The sequence below is a fragment of the Hyperoodon ampullatus genome (genome assembly GCF_949752795.1).
Source record: "Hyperoodon ampullatus genome assembly, chromosome: 11".
Taxonomy (NCBI): Eukaryota; Metazoa; Chordata; class Mammalia; order Artiodactyla; family Ziphiidae; genus Hyperoodon; species Hyperoodon ampullatus.
In genome coordinates this window covers 80,023,364-80,046,279 of record NC_136924.1, presented here as the reverse complement: position 1 = coordinate 80,046,279, position 22,916 = coordinate 80,023,364, and the positions used below count along the sequence as shown (strand labels likewise).

Here is a 22,916-nt window from a genome sequence, read left to right as displayed (position 1 = left end):
CTTGAACGCCTGAAACTGCCAATTGAACTTAGCTTCCTGAGGGACTTGGTATCCTCTGCCACTTGCTTGAGTCCTGCAGGTTCAACCAAAGCCATCCCGCCATATTGGGAATTTGATGGGTTGTACTGCTACCTTCTGAAAGTGGGGATTTGGATGAATGATAAAACAGGTTAAAATATATAAAGTGAAATAGAGTGAAATACAGAAAGAAGTGGGGAGAGAAGGGAAAAAGAATGCTTTCAAGTTAGGAAGGATGATAATACTGAAACTTCCCAGAGAATATATTTCCGTCTTTGGGCCAACATATAAACTTTCAGCCTGAGCCAACATCTTGAGCTGGGAGCGGAAGACATGGATAACAAGAATATGTATTTTGTTTATTGGGAAAAAAATAGCTCATGGGGATTGTAGAATAGGGGCTATCAAAAAGTTTAAAAATCTGGCGATATGGGGTGTCCTAATTCGAGGGATTCTTGAGGTTGGATTCTCTTGCTTCTGTGAGAGAGTCGTTTCTTTTGTGCTAGCTGATGGGGGCTCTCAGTGGCCTTCTCGGGGTGCTCTCTCCCCCAAAATGAAGAGAGGACTTGGTGCCTTAACCAGCGGAAGATCCACCCGAAGTTCAGACAGGAGAGGGCTTGTGTGCTGGAGTGAGTGTCCTCCTTCTCTTGCGGACCTGATGAGATTGAGGAGGTCTCTGCAATACTTGTCCTTTGGCTGCCAGTGACCTGGCTTATTATCTGCCAAGAAAATGAGTTTTAGATATTGTGTAACCTAGACAACAGTGGGGTCAATATTTATCCATTTATGGAGCTCAAATCCTTTAACCAAAAATAACCCAACTATACATGCACAGTTTCAGTACTCATTAATACTTACACACACACACACACACATGCACACCTATTTTGGTCATAATTGTTGGCTTTTTCTTTACTTTCCTACCCTCTTCTCTGCCTTGGTGCTCCTCAGTATTTTCCCTTCAACTCACTCTGACCCTTTTATAGCAGGTAGTAATTCTCTGTGCATTGCCACCTGGTCCCTCCGCCAGGCCTGTCCCCTGCTTGCCTGTGAGGCACCTCTGTGCTCACTTCAGCAAGCTCATGTTTCTGAAGCCTTGGGGGAATCTGTGGAAACTGATGACATCTTCATTTTCTGATGGGTTGAACTTGGCCAAGTGTTGACAGCTCTCATGTTCTTGATGACTAACTTGAGCCATACCTGGAGGGGAGCTGCTAGACAGCTGAGAGTCTTCCTCCTGAATAGATTCATGGAACACACAGTCCTCATCGTCATCATCTTTCTGGTTCTCTAGAAATTTCTCAAGCTTTTGCACAAGACCATCCAGTTGGCTGAGAGTCAGTTGTGTCTTCTCTTTGGGATACTTGTCTATCCACTGGTTGTCTCCACTTAGGTCCCAATTAGCCATCGAGTCTGAATTCTTAGAGGCCACGTCAACATCCCAGGCCAGGGTGATGCTTAGTTTGCAAAACTGCTCTGGGTCGTCCTGTATTTGGTCTCGTCTCCCCAGGAGTCTGTCTCCCTATGTTTTCAGTCCGCCATGTCCCTTGGATAGGAGGGACAAAGTGGATTGAAGGACCTTCAGAAGATGTGTCTTCACAGGAGATGATGTTCTCATAGGAAAAGTTGCCCTCACAGGGGAAATAGCCCACAGAGAGACTCAGGTTTGATTCGGAGCTGCTGGAGAATGAGTGTGCCGTGGAGTTCAAAGGCGCAAATCTCAGGTCTCCCTCATTCCAGGGATCTTCAAAAGAAAGAAAAAATTAGTGGGATTGGGGAAAAGAAGAAGGTAATAACGGTACTTATGCAATAACGTTATGCATTTCTTTTTCTATTTGGAGCTATCGCATTCTGATAGAAGTTCATCCTGTTTTGCAACCTGCAGTGAAGAATGGAAGAGGCAGCCCTCTCCCTTTCAAAACCTGTTCTATACGACCCTCTCTGCTAAGCATCTTCACCGGATGCCTCACATCATCTGTTACTACAGTTGAAAGAACTTGTATCATAAAAGAAAAAAATCATCATGGTATAAAATTTGAAAAATATAAAAAAGTATAAAGATCAAAATAAATATGCCTGTGATTCCCCCTGTCCAGAGATAATGATAATCATCATGAAAACATTTTTCTGGACTCCCTTATAATCTCTTCTTGTTCTTTATATTTATACATATGTATGTGTATATATATATATATATATATATATATATGTACAGTCACATCACATATATATGTAGGTATGAAAGTCACATTGGTTGAAACTGAAATTATTATATTTTATGGCACAACCTACAATAAACATATATATGGCTATTCTGTCACTTTTTACCACTTTCTTATTAATGACTATTAGTAGTTATTGTTCTTAATAGATAAATCTGCAGTAAACTCCCTTGTTAATCTTTGTCTCTCTTTATATTCTTAAATGTGGGTTTAATGGATCAAAGATCACAAATGTATTAAAGGCTCCTTAATAGTTGTTACCAAATTGCTTCCCAGAAAGGTTATAGCCATTTAGATGCCCATCCTCCCGCCATCTGATGGCACTTTTTTTTTTTTTTTTTTGCGGTACGCGGGCTTCTCACTGTTGTGGCCTCTCCCGTTGTGGAGCACAGGCTCCGGATGCGCAGGCTCAGTGGCCATGGCTCACGGGCCCAGCTGCTCCGCGGCACGTGGAATCCTCCTGGACCGGGGCACGAACCCGTGTCCCCTGCATCAGCAGGTGGACTCTCAACCACTGCGCCACCAGGGAAGCCCTGATGGCACTTTTTAGTGCAGCTTTTTCTGTGATGCCCCAGTAAGTAACTGGGGCAGAGGGTAAGAATACTTACACGCATGCACGCACATGTTGTAGTCTCTGTAATGCTCTGCTGTGGTGGCTGCCCACGTGAAAGTGGTGCTGCCAACTCCTGAGCCATAAACTGGGGAGGTGAAAAATCCTTCAGATCCTCAGTCTCAGTGGCTAAAAGTCCAACTGCCAGAAGTCTGTGTTCTGGCACTGTTGGTTACCACGGCAACACAAGGACACAAATTATAGTCAAAAATGTGGGAAGAGAGAAAAAACGGATAGAAAGCTACAGTAGCCAGTGCCTTGCTCCCAAAATATCCTGTATCCATATCATCCCTGCTGATGAGGATCCCTCTCGAGGGCAGGAGGACAAATGCCATGGTGGTTACTTCCCTCTTGTCATGTGGGTGTCCAGGATAGTTCCTGTCTAGAGGGAATTTAGAGCCTATTTGGGGAAACGGACATAAACAGCCTCTTATAGGACAGAATGGTAAGTGCAGCAACAGAACTTAAAAATAATGTCATGGGAGAATGGAAGAAGGCGCCTTGTGCAGCCGGGCAGAGATGGGGGAGGGAGGGTCTGAAAAGTCTCCAAGAGTGGATTCCCTCTGATCTCGGTATTTAGGGGGGTGTGGAAGTTAGTGAGGTGGAAGGTGGGGAGGGGTTGGGGGAGAGGACCTTTCAGGCAGAGGGGACACGTGAGCAAGGATCCCCCAGGTGAGAAACAACCAGGAGTGTGGGGAGATCAAACATGAGGAGGTAATCGGGGTCAGTGAGATGGTGGACGGTCTTCCACCCCTGTTAGGGAACTTGGTTTTTATCCTGTAAGCCTGTACGTGGATGGAAGTTTCATTTGTCAGGCATTCTTCCAGGTAATTCAAAGTATATTGGATACTCGACATGATTAAAACAAGCAAACAAAACAGAACTTCCAGTGCACTTGGCAGCATGAATGTTATCAGTTGGCTTTCATGAGAACGGAGTCAGTAGGTTTGCACTGGGTTGAGGAATGGATGGGAGCAGGCGAAGTGGGCACAGGGAACCTAGACCATACTTCAGCAGTGTCTGGATAAGAAAGTGAGGGGGGGAGGAAGAGGCAAGGTTAGTTTCCGCACCCACCCCCCAAATACAAAAACGGTGCATGGTCAGTACAGGGGGAGAGTTTCAAAACCTAAACGGTGCGCTGATGCTTTTGGAGAGAGTAGGGGTGGGATCCATGGCATGGACAGGGGGCTCGGTAGTAATAAAAGGAGTGTGTTATTTCCTGGTATTAGAAGGAAAAAATTGAAGACGGTTGTGGACAAGTTTGGAGGGATGCATCGTTGAGGACCTCTGTTTTGTTCTTCGAGTGTCCCAGCTAGGCTTCTGCCTTATTCCTGAGATTGTCTGCACTGTTTTGTTGTTTTTGTTTTTTTGTTTTTTCTGTGCGCGGGCCTGTCACTATTGTGGCCTCTCCCATTGTGGAGCACAGGCTCCGGATGCGCAGGCTCAGTGGCCATGGCTCACGGGCCCAGCCGCTCCGCGGCATGTGGGATCTTCCCGGACCGGGGCACGAACCCGTGTCCCCTGCATCGGTAGGCGGACTCTCAACCACTGCGCCACCAGGGAAGCCCTGTCTGCACTGTTTTAAACTAGTTCTCTTACCTGGATCTCTGTCCTCGTTGTCCTTGTTTCCTTGTTCCCAATGTTGTCTCCTTTGACGGCCTCTTCAGTAACATGAGCTGCCTTGGTTTTTCTACAATTAGAGCTTTGCTTTTCCTTGCCGTCTTCCTCTAGGCGCCTCTGCTGCTCACCAAGTCCTGCCACCTCCCAGTCTACCCTTCCCTTCCCAATGGCATCATGGAATTATGTGGGATTGGTCAGGTCTCAGTGGGTACTTTGTAGGTGGGGAAGTAAATTGTTCACTGTCTGTTTCCAAATGTACAAATTCTGAGGACAAATGTGGGTCGTGTAGGATTGAAGGCTGTCAGTTGCAGAGACTAAACAAAAAATAACCTTTTCTAAGAGCAGAAGCATCTTGGCAAATGTAGTTACAGCAACTGCCAGCCTGGTATAAACTGTGGGGCTATGGGGTACTGTTTTTCGGTCAATTCAGTGATTCTCAGGAAGGGAGACTCTTCCACTCAGAGTTTCCAAGGAATGAAGTGTGTGTGTATTTGGAAAAAGCATGTTCTTTTTTTAAAAAAAATTTTTTTCATTGGAGTGTAGTTGATTTACAATGTTGGAAAAGCATGTTCTTAAATTAACATTGCTTAGATATGCTTTTGGTCAGTTTTTTGAAAATTTCAAGTTTCAAACAGTATTAAAAGAAACCATACGGTTTTTATATTTATCCAAAAAGAAGCATGGATTTCAACACAAACACAAACACACACATCCAAAAAAGGAAAAAGCCAAGAAACACTGGTCCGACTTAAAAGAACCTCAACTCATTGGAATCTGTCAGTTGCGTAAAGATCTTTTTCAAATATTTTTCTGTCTTTGTTTCTATTTAACAAGATTACATTTAAAGTTTTCTACGACTCTCAGTTTTTTTGCTGTTGTACCAGTTAAATTTCTAGGTTCTGTTAAATAGGATTGTTTTAGGTGAGTCTGTTTCAGGAGTTATGATGTCCTGATATAAGAAATAGGCAGAGTTGGAGTTGGGGAGACACCATCTGTACCCAACAGAGGCCACCTGGCAAGTGGCCACAGACTGCCACAAATCCCATGAGTGATTGGGGTTCTAGATTAATCCCAGCGGGTGCAGGTCAGGAGCAACATGCTATGCTCCCTAGCATTTATTGGCCACTTACTACATGCCAGGTCCTATTTTAAGCACTTTACATGTGCTTATTGTTTAATCTTCACAGCAACCCAATCAGTTACGTATCGTTCGTTGCTCTGTTTTACAGACAAAGGAACCAAGGCATGAGCAGTTATATACCCCGCCCACCTCCCCCCTGAAAGATTCTTGGGAGAGTTGACTTAGGCCAAAATCAAACTTGTATTCTGGTTCCTTTAAAGAAACCCCTTTGAGTGGAACAGTGTGTTCTAAGTAAGTGGGCCGTAGAACTGGCCCAAAACAATGGCGTCCACATCTGGGGCAGGCTAAAATGAGATTTAAAGTAAATATTCAGCTTCCTCTTTGGCATCATGAGATCTGGATCCCTGTGCTCTGGCTTTTCATGAAAACTCTGTGACCTCCTCACAGAGCAGTGGGAGCCTAGAACAGGATTCATGAGTAGCTTTCTTCCCATGCCGCTGTAGTGAAGGTCAGAGGGAAGCTGTATGCCATACCGTTACCCATGGAAATGGGACTAAACATAAATATTTAAGTAGAAAAGAACTATTTCTCAGCCCAAACTTCTAAAGTTTAGAGTGATCCTGAAGGTAAAGGAGCTTCACACAGGGGAAGCCTCAGAGAAAACTTCAAATTTTATTTATTTATACCATACTGCCATTTCTCTGTATATTCGCTCTCTATGTGTGTGTGTGTGTGTGTGTGTGTGTGTGTGTGTATGTACATACAATGAAATATATATATTTCATTTAAAATACAACTCAGGTAATGAAAGTCCCTGAAACTCACCTTTTCTCCTGCCCCAGAAAAAGGATAATCACTGTTAATTGTTTGATATATATTACATAATTTGTTCAGATATTTTTTTCCTAAAGCAACATTGAAATAGCAACAACCCACGCCATCTTTAGGATGCCATGCTGAGGAGCGCATTCAATTCTAAAAGATAACTTAGCTTTTGCATCCAATAACAGATCAGGGGATTTGAGGTCCTCATTAACAATACCCCTTGTGTTAATTTCTTTCCTAGGGCCTTATTTTGACTTGGTGGGCTAGCTTTTCTTGGATCACAGGTATATTATCCAAATAGTATAGCTGGGGCTTCCCTGGTGGCGCAGTGGTTGAGAGTCTGCCTGCCGATGCAGGGGACGCGGGTTTGTGCACCGGTCCGGGAGGATCCCACGTGCCGCAGAGCGGCTGGGCCCATGAGCCATGGCCGCTGGGCCTGCACGTCCGGAGCCTGTGCTCCACAACGGGAGAGGCCACAACAGTGAGAGGCCCGCGTACTGCAAAAATAAATAAATAAATAAATAAATAAATAGTATAGCTGGCTCATCATTACCTCTTCTCTTGAAGCAAAATCATCTATAATAAAGCTCTTGAGGTTTCAAAAATGATAGTGTGTTGTGAATTTACAACGTTTTAGAACTGAAGCCAGTAGTAATGGGAGTTTTGAAAATTGGAACACTTCCTCAAATCCATTTGACTTGATGGGATTTGGAGCCTAAATAAATAGAGTGGGAAGTTTCTAACTTAGAAGTTAAGCTACTGTTATGGTTAATTTTGTGTGTTGACTAGGCCACAGGGTACCCAGATATTTGGTTCAACATTATTCTGGATGTCTGTGAGGATGCTTCTAGATGAAATTCACACTTGAATTGGTGGACTGACTAAGGCAGATTGCCCTCCCTGGTGTGGGAGGGCCTCCTCCAATCCTTTGAAACCTGAATAGAACAAAAAGCTGAGTAAGGGAGAATTTGCTCTATCTTGCCTGACTGTCTTTGAGCTGGGATGTTGATTTTCTCTTGCCTTTGGACTCAGACTGGAATTTACATCATCAGTTCTCCTGGTTCTCAGGCCATTGGACTTGGACTGGAACTACATTATTGGCTCTCCTGGGTCACCAGCTTGCAGAGGGCAGATCTTGGGACTTTTCAGCCTCTGTAATTGCATGAGCCAGTTCCTTACAATAAGCCTCTTTTCTCATTCATTTTTGTATATGTGTGTGTATATGTATATACACACATTCATATGTGTTCTATTGGTTCTGTTTCTCTGGTGAACCCAGACTAATATAGCTACTTATTTTTCATTTTTTGAAATTATGAAATATTTTAACAATATAAAAAGATGTCATGAACCCTGTCATATGATACACTGAGGACACAACGTCATTTTTATGGTGATCTTGCCCAAAATGTATAATCACAGCCTAATCATGAGACAGTAACTGTCACAAACTGCAGAAGACTAAAGAGAAATAACAACTAAATGCACTGTGGGATTCTAGATAGGATTATAAGAATAGGAAAAGGACATTAGTGGAAAACCTGGGGAGACTTCACTATGTTCTTTATTTTAGTTAATGGTATTGTACCAAAGTTAATTTTCTGGTCTGATTGTTGTAGTATGGTTGCATAAGATATTAACATTAGGGGGAGTGGGGTGAAAATATATGGATAATGTGTTTGTGACTTCTCTGTAAGTCTAAAATTAGGTCAAAATAAAAAAATTTTAAAAGAATACATAGAAGTATAGTAAATGATGTAACACACACCTATATACTTATAACTCAGTTTGGTCAAGTCTTAAATTTTGCCATATTTGATCCATTATTTTTTTGAAAAGAAATAAAACATTTTAGATAAAACTTAAGTCCCTTTATATCCCTTCCCTGATCCCCTTTTTTCCCTACTTCTCCCATGATTACGATCCTGAATTTGATGTTTATTTATCTTGTGCTGCTATAATATGATTTTACATATTAATATATTGTTTTACCTTTGGAGACAAAAACCAATATAAATATAAATTTACTTAATACCACTGAACTGCACACTTAAAAATTGTTAAGATGGTAAATTTTGTGTTATGTGAATTTTGCCAAAGTGAAAGAAATTTGGGGGAAAAAAACAGGGTAAATGGACTACAGGTGATGCTCTTTAGAAAAGAGGAAGTCCCCGTGGTTTATTTTGCTTTGTAACAATTATTGTGACAAAGACATCCTTTTTCCAAACCAAATTCTTAGCTGAAATATTTGCAGTGTTTATCTTGGGGATTGGGGAGAGGACAGGTATAATTTCCTATGCTCTATTTATATGTTCATTCCCAAACAGACAAAGCCTTATCAAAGCTCATGTACTTAATTAAAGGAGGATGGTGGTGAAAATAGTGTTTTGGTGTGAGCAAAGTTAAATGGTGCTTTCACATGTTCGGTCATTTAATTTTCATGACAGTCCTCTGAGTTGTGTGTTTTCACCCCAGTCTTAACTTGTGCAGTTCATATTACCCAGATCTGCCTCCAGAGTCCAGAGGCCCTCTGGAGCTATGTTGCTGCTGCTGGGAACCAGCCTCAGCTGATTGGTTTCTACATCACTGGTGAATATGGTTAGTCAACAAGGAACAGTAGATGAGAGCTATAGGTTTCCTTTCCCCCAACTTCATCACCCAGTATTGCCACGAAAGAAACTCCCAGGTTGAATTCTGCCACACACACACAGCATGTAATGGCAAACAAGCATAAAAACATTATAGTGTTGTTTTGTAAGCTCCAGGATTGTGCTGCCCAGCAGGGTAGCCAGTGGCCACATGCAACAATTAAAATTAAATTTAAAAAAATGGTTCTTCAGTCATTCTAACCACATTTCAAGTGCTAAGTGACTACCTGTATCTAGTGGCTACCTTATTGCACAGGGCAGACAAAACATTTCCATCATTGTAAAAGTTCTATTGGACAGAGCTGCTCTGGAAGGTCCTGTGGTCTGTCCTCTTGCGCATTTGGGTAGCACTCTGAAAGAAAAGTTTTGTTAGAGGCAGATGGAACAATCCCCTAGCTAATCTATCAGGATTTAGCTAACTTTCATGTCAGGATCAGGTGACAAAATTTCCTCCAAAGTGTCTAGAAATAGGACTAGTGGGAATCTTTAGCTGAGGGTACCATTTTGAAAGGTTTAGACAACTGGGTTGGATAGAATCTTATATTCAGTTTATGCAAGAGAGGGAATATTTGTACAATACTTAGAACCCACTGTGAACCTCATTTGATCAATGAAAAATCATGTGTGGCAGCCATTATGCTGTGTGAAACATAGTTGACTGGATTTTCTGTTTATATGAGCTTCTGATTAGTCATTCAAATGCTGACTGCCCCAGAGTACAGGTTAAAAATAATTATCACCGGGCTTCCCTGGTGGCGCAGTGGTTGAGAGTCTGCCTGCCGATGCAGGGGACATGGGTTCATGCCCCGGTCCGGGAGGATCCCACATGCCGCGGAGCGGCTGAGCCCGTGAGCCATGGCCGCTGAGCTTGCGCGTCCGGAGCCTGTGCTCCGCAACGGGAGAGGCCACAACAGTGAGAGGCCCACGTACCACAAAAAAAAAAAAAAAAAAAAAAAATTATCACCTTTGCTAACTTGTTCATGTTGAAGTAATTTGAAAAATCGCAGACAGTATAATAGCCTGTGTATAGATTGTCTCATTCAGTCTTTACAACATCCCTTTGCAGTAGGCATTGCAGGTATTAACCTCATTTGGGGCTTGATTGAATTCCCCAAGGTCCTGTGGCCAGGCTATTACATGATGGAATCAGTTTCTTTTTTCATTGAGTGAGAACTCAGTGCAAATCATTTGTACAATTACCAGACATAAGCATATAACTTTTCTTGTTTTATTTCTTAATGTCAAGGCTCATACCTACTTCAGGCCAAGACTGATAGTGCCTCGTGCAACACACGAGGCAAATACAGAGAACCTATAATCCTTTCCTATCTCTCTGTTAAAATATGTCCTGTATTTTTCAGTTTTTTTAATAAACAACTGCATGCTTTCCATTTGAGTGGTCTATCAAGTTCCAGGCCACTTCTAGCAGCAGCAAAGCCATTCTCAACCTAACTTTGCTTCATCCATAAAATAGCGATAATAATGTCTTCCTTGCAGAGTTTTTGTAATGATTAGAGATTATATATGTGGGATGCATGGCCGATGGTTTATTTTCATTGCATCACTGAAGAATCTGCAACATCCTCCTCATTCACTGGCATTGCCCCTCTGGGAAAAATGTTTTTTATTTTATTTTAAAATTTAAAAAATAGACTCGTTGCCAACTCTGATCGTGTATTAAAATCATGTGTGCATTTAATAACTATACTTGTATTTGTATGGTTATCTGAATGTCTCCCCTCACTGGTTGGAGCCTCCAGAAGAGCAAGGCTGGTCCCTGTCATTCTAGGCAGTGTCTGCATCCTCCAGCAGGGTGCCAGATCCGCGAACCTGTCTGGGATTCTGGTGGTCATAGGGAACCATCCTTTCCCAGTGTGTAACTTACAAGGGAGCCACACTGGAAACTTTTCCACTTCTAGTGTATTTTCCAGTTGGGGTGGAAATACCCAGAAGGGATCTTTTGGGGCTAAGCATTGGTGAAATGACTGTCATCCCATCTGGATGTTCAGATGACATAGATGCAAATTGTTGAGGCCAACAGTTGTTCTCCCTTTGATACCATTCTAAATTGGGTAGATGGTTTCCTTGGTGGAAGAAATTTTCCGCAAGAAATTTCTGGGAAAGGATGGGGAGGATGTAGACTCCACAGGTGCTTTTAGTTACCTCGTTAGCATTTTACTACCTTTCCTTAAAGGACTAGCAGTAAAATACTCAAAATGCAAAGACCTTTGTTCACATTCTCTAGGGGACTGCAAAGGAAAGGGGTGAAAGTGGGAGCCAGGGATGGAAATCTGAAGAGATGAGTTCAAGGTTGATTATCTAGAAGGACTGGAGAAGAGTTCAGAGGCGGATAGGAGCTGGCCTCCAGTGTTGTTCTTATATTCTGGAAAATCGGAAGGATGGGGGAAAGTGTCTGAAGAGAGAATGAAGCGTGAACGTGAATAGGAGCAGGAAATGTGAATGACAATTATAATAGTTAACTTCAGTTTAATTAGAAGGGGATCAGAAGAAAAGCAGAATGGGAACAAGTGAGCCTGGGGTGGGGCGGGATGTCACTGGATGTGTGTCTGCATCTCTCTGGCCATTTTCATCAGCCACCACAGAGTTCCCACCAGTAGATACTGCCTGCGGCCAAAGCCTCCTGTCCTCTCTCCCTCCCACCTTTAAAGGGTTTACCGATTCAGTGCCTTATATTTCTGTCCAACCTTTTCTTAGCACACATAAAGCTTTCTCTCCACTCCCTGGAGGCTGAATACAATTAAGCTATGGGGGAGGTTCCCCACCTCTGGCTCAGATCTCCAGCAGCATCTGTGAACGGATACTGTTGTATGTTGTATGTCTGCACAATGGTCCCCATTTAGTTATGAACCACTTGTGCACATCTCCTTCTGGAAGGCAGTTTGTTACCCAGAATGCACTTGTGGTGGCCTACCAGCTTTGGAACTGGTTAATGAAAATGACATTGGTTAATGAAAATTGTAGGAAATGATCAGGCAAGACTTCTTCAAATCTTTTAATGTTAAAAATAGCTTTTTTAAAAGAGCTATAAAAATAGTACAAGATGATTATGGGAAATTAGAAGATACAAGACAAAGAGAGGAAATACTTTTAAAAACAAAACTTTAGGGATGGAAATCAGAGCAGTGGTTGCCAGAAGCTGGGAGCAGGGAAATGATATCTGTTGTAAAGGGACCAGAGGGTGCTCTTTGGAGGATAGAAATAATCTATATCAGCATTGTCCAACAAAAATGTAATTTGAGCCAGAAATGCAAGCCAGTAACTTTTAACTTTTAATTTTCTAATAGGTACATTAAAAAAGGAAAAAGAAACAGCTAGAATTATTTAATCTGTATTATATTTAACCCAATATATGGAAAATATTATAATTGCACCATATATTAGTAAGATTTTTACATTTTTTTAAAGATTATTTTTTGATGTGGAACATTTTTAAAGTCTTTATTGAATTTGTTATAGTATTGCTTCTGTTTTATGTTTTGGTGTTTTGGCTGCAAGGCATGTGGGATTTTAGCTCCCTGACCAGTGACTTAACCCACATCTCCTGCACTGGAAGACGAAGTCTTAACCACTGGACCTCTAGGGAAGTCCCTAGATCTTGTGCATTTTTTTAAACCAAGTGTTTGAAGTCTGGTGTGTATTTTACACCTCGGCACATCTGATCTTGGACCAGACACATTTCAAGGGCTCGGTAGCCACATGTGGCAACTCTACTAGGCAGCATAGCTCAACATTGTTTTGGTGGTAATTACACGATCGTGTACATTTATCAAAACTCATTGAATTGAGAAAAAAATACACGCACCCCGATGTTCATAGCAGCACTGTTTACAATAGCCAAGACATGGAAGCAACCTAAATGTCCACTGACAGATGAATGGGTAAAGAAGATGTGGTACATATATACAATGGACTATTATTCAGCCATTAAAAAGAATGAAATAATGCCATTTGTAGCAACATGGATGGACCTAGAGATTATCATACTAAAGTGAAGTAAGACAGACAAAGACAAATCTCCTATGATATCACTTATATGTTGAATGTAAAAAAATGATACAAAGGAGCTTATTTACAAAACAGAAATAGACTCACAGACACAGAAAACAAACCTATGGTTACTAAAGGGGAAAGGGGGTAATAGAGGGATAAATTAGGAGTTTGGGATCAACAGATACACACTAATATATATAAACTAGAAAAACAACAGGGTCCTACTGTATAGCACAGGGAACTATATGCAATATTTTTTAATAATGGAAAAGAATCTGAAAACTAACACACACATATATATATAACTGAATTAGTTTGCTGTACACCTGAAACATTGTAAAGCAACTATACTTCAATAAAAAATAAAAATTTTTAAAGTTAATGATTATGAATTTTTGAAAAAAACTCATTGAATTGTATACCTAAAAAGGATGACTTTTGCTTTATTTAAATTATATATCAATTAAAAAAAACCATTTTTCTGCTAGCCAGAATGAGCCAATCTAGGTTCCTTCCATGAACATCTATTAAAATTATCCTCTTAAAATGCATCTCAGAAATGGAATTTGGCAATTTTTTGAAAATGAAAGTTATAAAAGCATACATTAGAACCACCCAAGGCTAGTAATTTTTGTAGACTTCAGATGTATATGTATGTGGGGTGTGTGTGTGTGTGTGTGTCTGTTTTTCCATTACACAGCTCAGTTTAGAAAGGGCTGGTGAAAATTGAATTAGTGCAATTTTTAAAAAAGGATTTAGATGTCTTTGACAAAATAAAGATGAAGACAAATTGTTTTGAGAAAGGCCCAGTGCTAATTCTAGGAAAGAGCTTGTCATTTTCTCTTCTGTTTCATGGCTACTTCTCTTGCAATGGTATTAAAAATCACTTCTCTCTTTCTTCTGCTTCTGTTATATAACCTGCTTTGTAGTAACTATTTTGACAGTGGATCTGTCTGTCTGCAGGCATTTTGGGGGTGTGTTGGGGGGGACAAGGATGGAGCTCATGTACCCACTTGATGGGAGGAGGTTGGCGGGGCAGCTGGTTGTGGGAGAGTAAGTTTAACTTTCATAACTAAAGCCAGGAAATATTTTTGGCTGTGGAAAGATGTGTCACTAATTATAAATAATGTCATTTACCTTTTGGCAGCTATTTTGGTATTTTCTTTTTACACCTGAAATTCTATGTTTACATTCTGTTGAAGCTAAGGTAAACATTAACAATTTACAAATGAATACTTCTAAGAGAAACAGATGAAAAGGATATCTTCTAAATGGCCCGGGTATCTGGACAGACAATAAAAAGATAAAATTCATTGGGGCTGAAAAGTCAATTCCACAAGTGTAGGCTGGGGAAGACACCCTGATAAGAAATCATCCCACAGTATTTGTAGAGGGCAAAGTGTGATACCATTGTTTTAAAACTTTACAGTCTGCAGGATACATTTAAGATGTAGACCACAGGTTAGGAACAAGATAAGCTCTTGTCATTTTGTTTTATTTTAGTTCAGGTCTTAGTTAAGTGTTTTGTGTTCAGGAAGCAATTCATCTAAGTTTGTAGTTAGCAAGATGAATCTCATCTACAGCAGGGGTGATGGCATTTCAGTGTGCATTGAAGATGCAGATCCCTGTCCTCAGAAGTTTCTAGTTTAATAGACTAGAGTCGGGGCTTAGAATCTGTCCTCTCAACATACACGTGTCAGTGGACGCCACCTTGAGAAACACTGATCCAGAACAGCCGTTTAGATTTGATTGGATTTTCTGTCTATATTAGACACACTATGGTGAATTCACATGAAAGGTAGGATCCCGTTGGGAAGGTGCTAACATAGCTTATAACACAAGGCCGCATTCCAAGTGGTCCAGCTGGAATGAAGTGAGGGAGCTCAGAGCGGGAGGGCAGTGCCACCAACAGTTGACTCAAGGATGTGGGTAGGATTCAGGTTAGTGGAGACAAAACTGGGTGTCCAGGCACCTTGAGGGAGATAGTGTGCAACCCAAAAGGGAGATGGCATCACTTAGGGAAGAAGCCTGAGATGTTGACTATGATTTTGGAGCGCCAAGGAACTTTTAACAGGAAAATAAGGAAGCAACACGTGAAAGACACCTGACTGATTCTTGTCAGTGGTCCTTAAACTTGAACGTGCACTAGAATCGCCTGGAGAATTTGTTAAAATATAGGTTGCCGAGGCCCACTCTCAGGGTTTCTGATTTCGTGGGTCTGGGCTGGGGCCTGAGAATTTTCATTTAAGTTCCCAACTTCTGCTGATGCTGCCTGGGCTGGGAACCACACCCCAAGGCTCACTGCTGTTAATGAATTTGGGGTCTTGATTTATCAAGAATCCACGGATGAGGACTGGAACAAATCCCAGGGGCAAGATGGATAAGGAGATGGCCGTCAACATGTTATGTGGCCTAGAAGACCTTCCACATGGGCTGTCTTTTCCCCTTTTTCTTCTGAGATTTCTTTACACTCAGAGCAACTGATCAAACCAAAAATACCCTGGGGGTGGGGTCAGGAATGTGGTCATAGAGAATAATTTGAGAACTATAAACGTATATTCATAATATGCCCAGAGTACTTCCAAAACCCTGATTGAAATTGTGTCATATTTGAGGACCAGCATTTACTAGACTATTCACCCACTGCTTTATAGAAATCTCAACTCTAAAACTGAACGCATGACCTTAACCCCTCAAACTTGCTCCTCCTGCAGTGTTCTGTATAAATGCATCATCCTCTGCCCAGTTTTTTGTGTCATAGGCTGGACATGATCTGGGACATTATTCCTTCTGTCTCACACTTAAGCCTGCATCTAATCATTCACAAAGCCCCATCAATTCCATCTCCCAGTATAGCTTGTCCACTTCACTGTCATCACGTGATCACCAATGATGATGATCAGTCACGTGATCATCATCACCAGTTCTCACCTGAACCTTCCCACACCTTCTCTTTCTCCCTCTGATTCATTATCTACACAGAAGCCAGAGAGGTTTTTTTAGAAACACAAATTGTATCAGGTCATCGCTATGCTTAAGACCCTTCAGTGTCATCCCTCTGCATGACATGGCCCCAGCCAACGTCTCCTCAGTTTGAGCCACTCCCCTTTATTCTTTAAACTCCAGTCCCACTGACTGTGTCACTTCCTGAACTAAACATAAAACCACTGCTCTTTGCTGAGGTGATTATAGACCTGTATCCCAAGGGTATCCACAGAGAAGGTGAATGTGGCCCTGGTCCTTAGAGAGCTTTTGTGCAATTAGAAAATGGTGGCCCTCCAGGGAGATGCAGCACCTGTGCTGAAACAGGCTGGATTTCAGCCTCCACTCACCAGGGCAGGGCATCCTGTACAGGACACAACCTGCACAGCCAGAATGCTGACCCTGACTTGAAGATGTCAGTTGGTTCACCTCCAAATTAAAATAGGTCTGCTTGTCCTATTTAGAAGCAGAATATTGGACAACTTCTGGAAATTCCTGATAGCTCAGTGACTTAATAATAACTGTAAATATGAAAAGACTTTTACCACGGAGCCGTAGAAATTGTTCTTTGCGTGACCAGGATAACATGTACATGTCTTTCTAAGCCAGCATGGTTACATCTGTGCTGCCTGATCAGAAGCCTCATCTCATAGTTGAAGATCAGGAGTGATTTACAATCTAGAATGTCGCTATCAGCTTGCGTCTAAGTTTGAACTGAACACGTAAAGCCCCAAGACTACTGTGGTTTTCCTATGTGGAGGAGGGCCTCCAATTCATCAGAGAGGCGTGGCATTCTTTCATACGATGTGTTTGCTCTTGTGAAGATGACTTGAAGTATTTGAGTGCTGGCAGCAGAAGAGATGGGAGGAGACCTAATTCTCGCTGGGCATGAGTCATCTTAATACAAATCTAAATTGAACGTTTTATTAAGCAGTTTCATTTTTGGTACAGAGCTATTCCTCAATCCTAGGTTGCTTTGATGTACATGTTATATATCCACGTGTCCTCTGCCAGGATCCTAGCATAGACCTCTCCCTGAACAAACACTGAAGACATATTACGTATTATGATAATTTTGCTTTTGATTTGGGGGCAGTTTTGTTTCTTGTTTTTAAAGTCAGTGTTGAATATTCAGGGGGTGTTTGTCTTTTTTCAGACGTATGGGAGTGCCTAAATCTTATTTGGGGAGGAGTATAAGAAAGTATGGAAAACAACCATGCATACTTGATACCTTTGTAATTTCAAACGACTAATGGATGTTCCCTGCAGGTCATTGCTGGGTCTCTCAGTAGGAAAAGAATTTGAATCTGGGAGCAAGCAATCATTTTGTAAGTGTTTTGTTCTGACATTGCAATTGCTGAATATGCTGTATCTAATTGAATTAGTGTATCATATTCATTACTGGGTCATAAAGGCAGCTGTTGAATGTTGTTACTGAAAAGAGCATAACATGGCCAGTACATCACGGCCTTAGAAAACTCAATCTTCTATACAGAGCTGTAGCTGGGCCTTTCAGGCCAGCTGAGCTCTAAACTCTGCCTCCTAGGGTGCCCTGTACCTTTGTAATCATGGGTCCTCTTATCCCTGGCAGACAGTCAATCTGCTGCTGCCACGCTCCAGCATCTCATGCTAGGCCTCACCACTTGTGATAGTTCGCTAGGGCTGCCATGACAGAGTACCCCAAACTGGATGACTTAAACAACAGAAATTTATTCTCGCAGTTCTGCAGGCTGAAAATCCAAAATCAGAGTTTGGCAGGGTTGGAGGCTTCTGAGGACAGGATCTGTTCCAGGCTTCTCTCTTTGGCTTGTAGATGACCGTCTTCTCCTTGTGTTTTCACATCATCTTCCATCTATGCACATCTGTCTGTCCAAATATCCCCCTTTTATGAGGATGCTGGTCAGAATGGAATAGAGCCCACCTGAATGATCCCATTTTAACTTCGTTATGTCTGTAAAGACCCCCTCTCCAAATGAGGTCACATTCTGAGGAACTGTGGTTAGGACTTCAACATATGAATTTGGGGGGAGACACAGTTCAACCCATCCCACCACTTATAATTGAGCTTTGATACAAATGAGCCTCAGAAATCTACCTATACTTATTTTGGAATCTTCCTTAAATCACCAAAGAAAATCTGTAAAGTAGCTGAATTTTTCACCCTTTTTCGGTACCCAACAGAGCACCGTAGTGTCGGCAGTTTTGCTTCTGCAGTTAGCAGTGCACTCTCTCATTCATATTCCATGAGTCATTAGACCAGAAAGTGTTAGATGAATGAAAATAGATATGAGAGCGGCACCTTTAATAAGGGGGCTTTGGCCACGCCCTTTCCACCCAAGTCCATGACCTGTAAAACATCTAACCCATTCCATGTTCAGAGGATTTAAAATCTGTAACATGTTGATCTGTAGTGTGTTTTTATTTGACACTTGTTTTGGTTACACCACTCATGCATAGCCTTTATTTGCCACATAAGCCTTGTTTAGCTGGGTGGTTTTGACACTCACAGCTCTCCAGTGCTTTGGGCTGACTGTTTATTCCAGTTTACAGCTGAATTTTCTGGCAGGTCATTCTGACACTGTCCATTGATTCCTTTGGATATGTAGGTTCTTGGGCTGAAGGATGTCTTCCTTTTCTCCTCAGGGCGTTTCCCAGTTTCTGGAAGATGGAGGTATCTGCCAAGCCTCTCCCTCTGTAGACCCCTGGCTCCTGTCACACTTGTATGCCCCTATCTGTATTTTTAAACTTGTTCCTCCCCGTGTTCCCAAGCATGTTATATGTTAGTGTCACTGGCATGTACCTTCTTAGGCTTCTGGGCATTGAGACACAACATATTTTTCATTTCTCCTAGCCTAGGAGCCCAGGATGAATGGGAGCTTTTCTCCTCTCTCTACTAAATGAGTCAGGCTTTGTCTCTTCTTAGGCATATTCTATAATATCAGCAATCTGCTAACAAAACTACCCATCCCTGCAAGAAGCAGAATTTAGGGCTGTTTAGATACTGCATGGCATCATCATCATCTGTATGTCTATGAGCCTGTAGCAATGTGGAAGGAGACCAAGGTCAAAGGCCCTTTCTGACTGTGTGTGAATGGACCTAGTAATCTTTACTATTAAGATGAAGTGGAATATTATAAAATTTCTACTAAATAAGAAATAAATATATCAGTAAGGCTATCAACCATCTCAGCTTTCCTTTAAAACATAGATTTCTACCCCAGAAGTTCTGTCTCTGGCTGGTTTCTTTTTATTTACAGAAACTTGAGCTGTTGACTGTCTCTAAGCAGAGGAAGGCCTGGGACAATTGTGAAGAGTCAGAGCTAGATCTGTAACTTATGAGATTAAGGGTGGGCAGGAATAGGAATAGACTAGGGGAGAGTTTAGTAGGAATTTTTAGAGACAGCCATTATGAGGAATGTGATAGGGGGGAAATAATGATGAATAAAAGGATTGTTGAGTAACATTAAGTACCCATTTGAGATTAGATAGCAGGCATTTGAAGTGGAGCCAACGCAGCTTCCTCTAGCAGTGCTCGGTACAATGAAATCAAGACACAGCAAGGAGTTTCATAAGGAGAAATACATTTTTAATGCTGTATTACTATTTGACAGAAGGCAGGACTTGAAGGCATCCTGAGATTAAGATAATTCCAAGACATTCAATACACATGGTATAAACAGTAAAAACGTACAAAGTATACTTTTACATAGTAAAAAAGTATAGTTTCATACTTACACAAATATACAAATGCTATATGTATTTTTATTTTTATCAATATATTATGTAAAAATAGTATATTTTGATGAGTACACAGTAGAAAAGTATATATTTTGTGTATATACAAGTATATTATTCCTTTGCCTTGTTTTTAAGCTCAAGCAAACACTATGTTAAGTAGAATGTGTACCTCAATCACTTAGAATATCCAGGTTTGGGGTTGCCACTTGAAAATAAGACTGATGCTGAAGTTGGCTAGGGAAAAGGTATGTCTCTGGCAGGTAGGCTCACCTAACCAGGTCCATGAGGTGGACTTTATTGGAAAGCAAAGGTAGAAATTGGGGATGGTCACTTGAATGAAATTTCCTCAGTGCCTAGAATATTTACTGGCACATGGTGGGTGAATGATAAATATCCTTTGAGTAAATATGTATATGTGTGTACGAATGAATGTGTGGATTAGCCATGTCATTGTGAAGCACTAGTCCTACCAGATAAAGTATAGAAAATCCTGATTAAATTGGTTATTGGTAGCCCAACACTAGGCATTCAACATATAGCTATGGTGAAAGCAAGCTTTCAAATTCCTGTTAAGACAATTGAACATGTTTCACTTGCTCCACTTTTCTTCTCTGTCTCCACATTCCTTTTCTCCTGAAAGCTGTGGCTTGCCAGAACTTTTATTAAAATGAAAACAAAAATCTAGGTTGATGATCTAAGACATAAAAGAGCCAAACAAGTCCATTAGTGTACTGTTCTTTAATATGCAGTACTCTATAGCACATTTGGTGGTGATTAATGAATAATTTTGTGTTGATGGATACAAGCAAATGGTTATTCATCTGTTCATCAAACCTGTATTGAGTATATGTCCTGAGCTAAGCTTGGTATAGAAATCATTAAGAGCGGGACCTTAATTCTTAAAAAGCTTAGTCTGGTAGAGACAACCTTCCATGGACCTATTCAAGTGAGACATCCCTTTCCTTTAGCTAAATATAGCGTCTAGTAGAGATAACCAATGGTTCCATACGGTACCTGGTAACAGAGGTTAAAAAAAAAAGTGCTATGGGAGTACTTGATGCTGTGGTTGTGGATTTTCCGTGGGTAGTCTGCCATGACATACAGCTTTCATGTACAAGATACAGGTACTTCATTAGGCTTTAGCATAAAGGATGGTGGGGATGACTCTCAGTGGATGATAATTTTATAGTTCTTCTTGCTTCCTTCCTTTGGTGGATGGAAGGAGTGCTTGTCATGCTTGGGTTGGGGGTGGACGGTTAGTCGCCTCAGTAAATGGCCACTCCATCTTTCTATTGATTAGGCCATGGGCTTGAGTCCTTTCTTTTTCCTAAACACTGTATCAAATTCTGTTAGCTTTTCCATCAAAATATAGACAAGGTGATAGGAATGTTGATATCTTGTTAGGGGGTGTGTTACATAGTTATGTGCATTCGTCAGAACTCATCAAACCATATAGTTAAGCCCTGTGCATTTCACTCTATGTAAATTCCCCTTCTCAGTCTCCCTCTCCCCACCTGGGCCTCGAATACCAAATACATGAAACTCTCCTTCCTCAGGGCCTTTGCACTGGCTGTTGTTGCTACCTGGAAGTTCTTCCTGCATAGTCACATGATTTTCTCTCTCACCTTTTTTCAGGGCTTTGTTCAATGTCATTGTATCAGTGGGGCCTTCGCCGATTATCATATTAAAACGGTAACTCCCTGCCATTCCCTTTTTGCACAAAGAGCCAGCAGAATGTACAATTAAGATCATGGGCTCTGGTTTCAAATCCATTTTCTAGAGCTGTATGACTCGGGTGCCCTTTCTGTGCCTCAGTGTTATCACCTAATATCATGTCAGTAGGGTTATTGTGAAGATTTAATGAATTAATACACGAAAAGCACTTAAAACAGTGCCTGATACATAGTAAGCTAATGTTATCTTTACCCCCTTTCCCTGCTTTGTTTTTCCTAAATTATTTCTCACCATCTGATTTACTATATATTTAAACTATTTATTTGTTTATGGTTTCTTGCCATTAGAATGTATGCTTCATCAGGGCAACAACTTTTTATTTACTTTTTTCCTTTTCCATTGTCTTTCTTTTCCTTTGCTGCTATACCCTCATCACTTAGAATAGTGCCCACTATGTTATAGGTTCTCAGTAAATATTGTTCAATCAATGGGAAAATGAGCAAAGAGGAAAGGGTTTGGGGCAGAGGCCGGCAAACTTTTCCTGCAAAGGGCCAGATAGTAAATATTTGAGGCTTTGTGGTTGTAACTGTTCAAATCTGCTGCTGTAGCATGAAAGCTGCCTAGATGATTACATAAACAAATGAGTGTGACTGTGTTCCAATGAAACTTTATTTACAAAAACAGGCAGCGGGCCAGATTTGGCTTATGGGCTGTAGTTTGCCAACCCTTGGGTTGGGAAATAAATTTTGGCCTTGCTTTCCTGATTCTCATTATCCTTCCCTTGAGCACATCTCCCACGGCAGCAATTAGTGCTAGTCACACAGACCTGAAATAGTAATAACTTGAAAAGCATTATATTACCTATTATTACTTGGCTCAGTCCTCATTAATTGTACAAAGTTTCCATATGTCTTTTAATATCTTAAGAGTGAATAACAATGTTAAGAATATATTTTGTACTTTCAACTGTATAATTTCAGGGGTCTGGTTTTCATTCTTTTTTTCTGCAACAGCTGAAGACATATCTGTACTGCTGATTATGGCCAGAGGCATGTACGCTATAAAAGAAAAAAAAAGTTGACATTCCACTTACTGTACAGCCAAGAGTGTAACTGACACTCAGTTGAAATAGAAACCAATAAAAATTACCTACTAGACAAACAGTTTAGTCTTTAAAATTATTCTAGTCTTATTTCTGTACAAAACTCTTCCCTAGCCCACAATTTTTACCACTCTTCCCAGTCAGTGTGGTATGCTGGTAATATTCTTCCATTTTAAAATACAGTGTGCTTTGGGCCATGGTGTGTGAATGACAAACTATGAAATTTTAGTGCAAAATATAATAGCTTTTATTGTTGTATTAAAACAGAGAAGATCAGAAATTATATGTGTTTTGCTGCTGCGATGCATTGTAGTTAGACATGTAAGTAGTTCCTTAGAGGTATACATTTGAGATATTGCGAGTTCGGTTCCAGACCACTGCATTA

The 22,916-nt window shown here is 41.0% G+C and overlaps 1 protein-coding gene across 1 annotated transcript; it reads right to left on the bottom strand.

Moving 5' to 3' along the window:
* Positions 1–431: 431 nt before the first annotated feature.
* LOC307060463 (uncharacterized protein C12orf71 homolog) lies at positions 432–21,357 on the bottom strand (the record flags this gene model as incomplete). The annotated part of the gene is given in 5 exon segments (XM_079714965.1): positions 432–737; positions 1,089–1,138; positions 1,141–1,540; positions 1,542–1,762; positions 21,270–21,357. Coding segments are annotated over 5 exon segments (1,065 nt in total).
* Between the last annotated feature and the right edge of the window lie 1,559 nt (positions 21,358–22,916).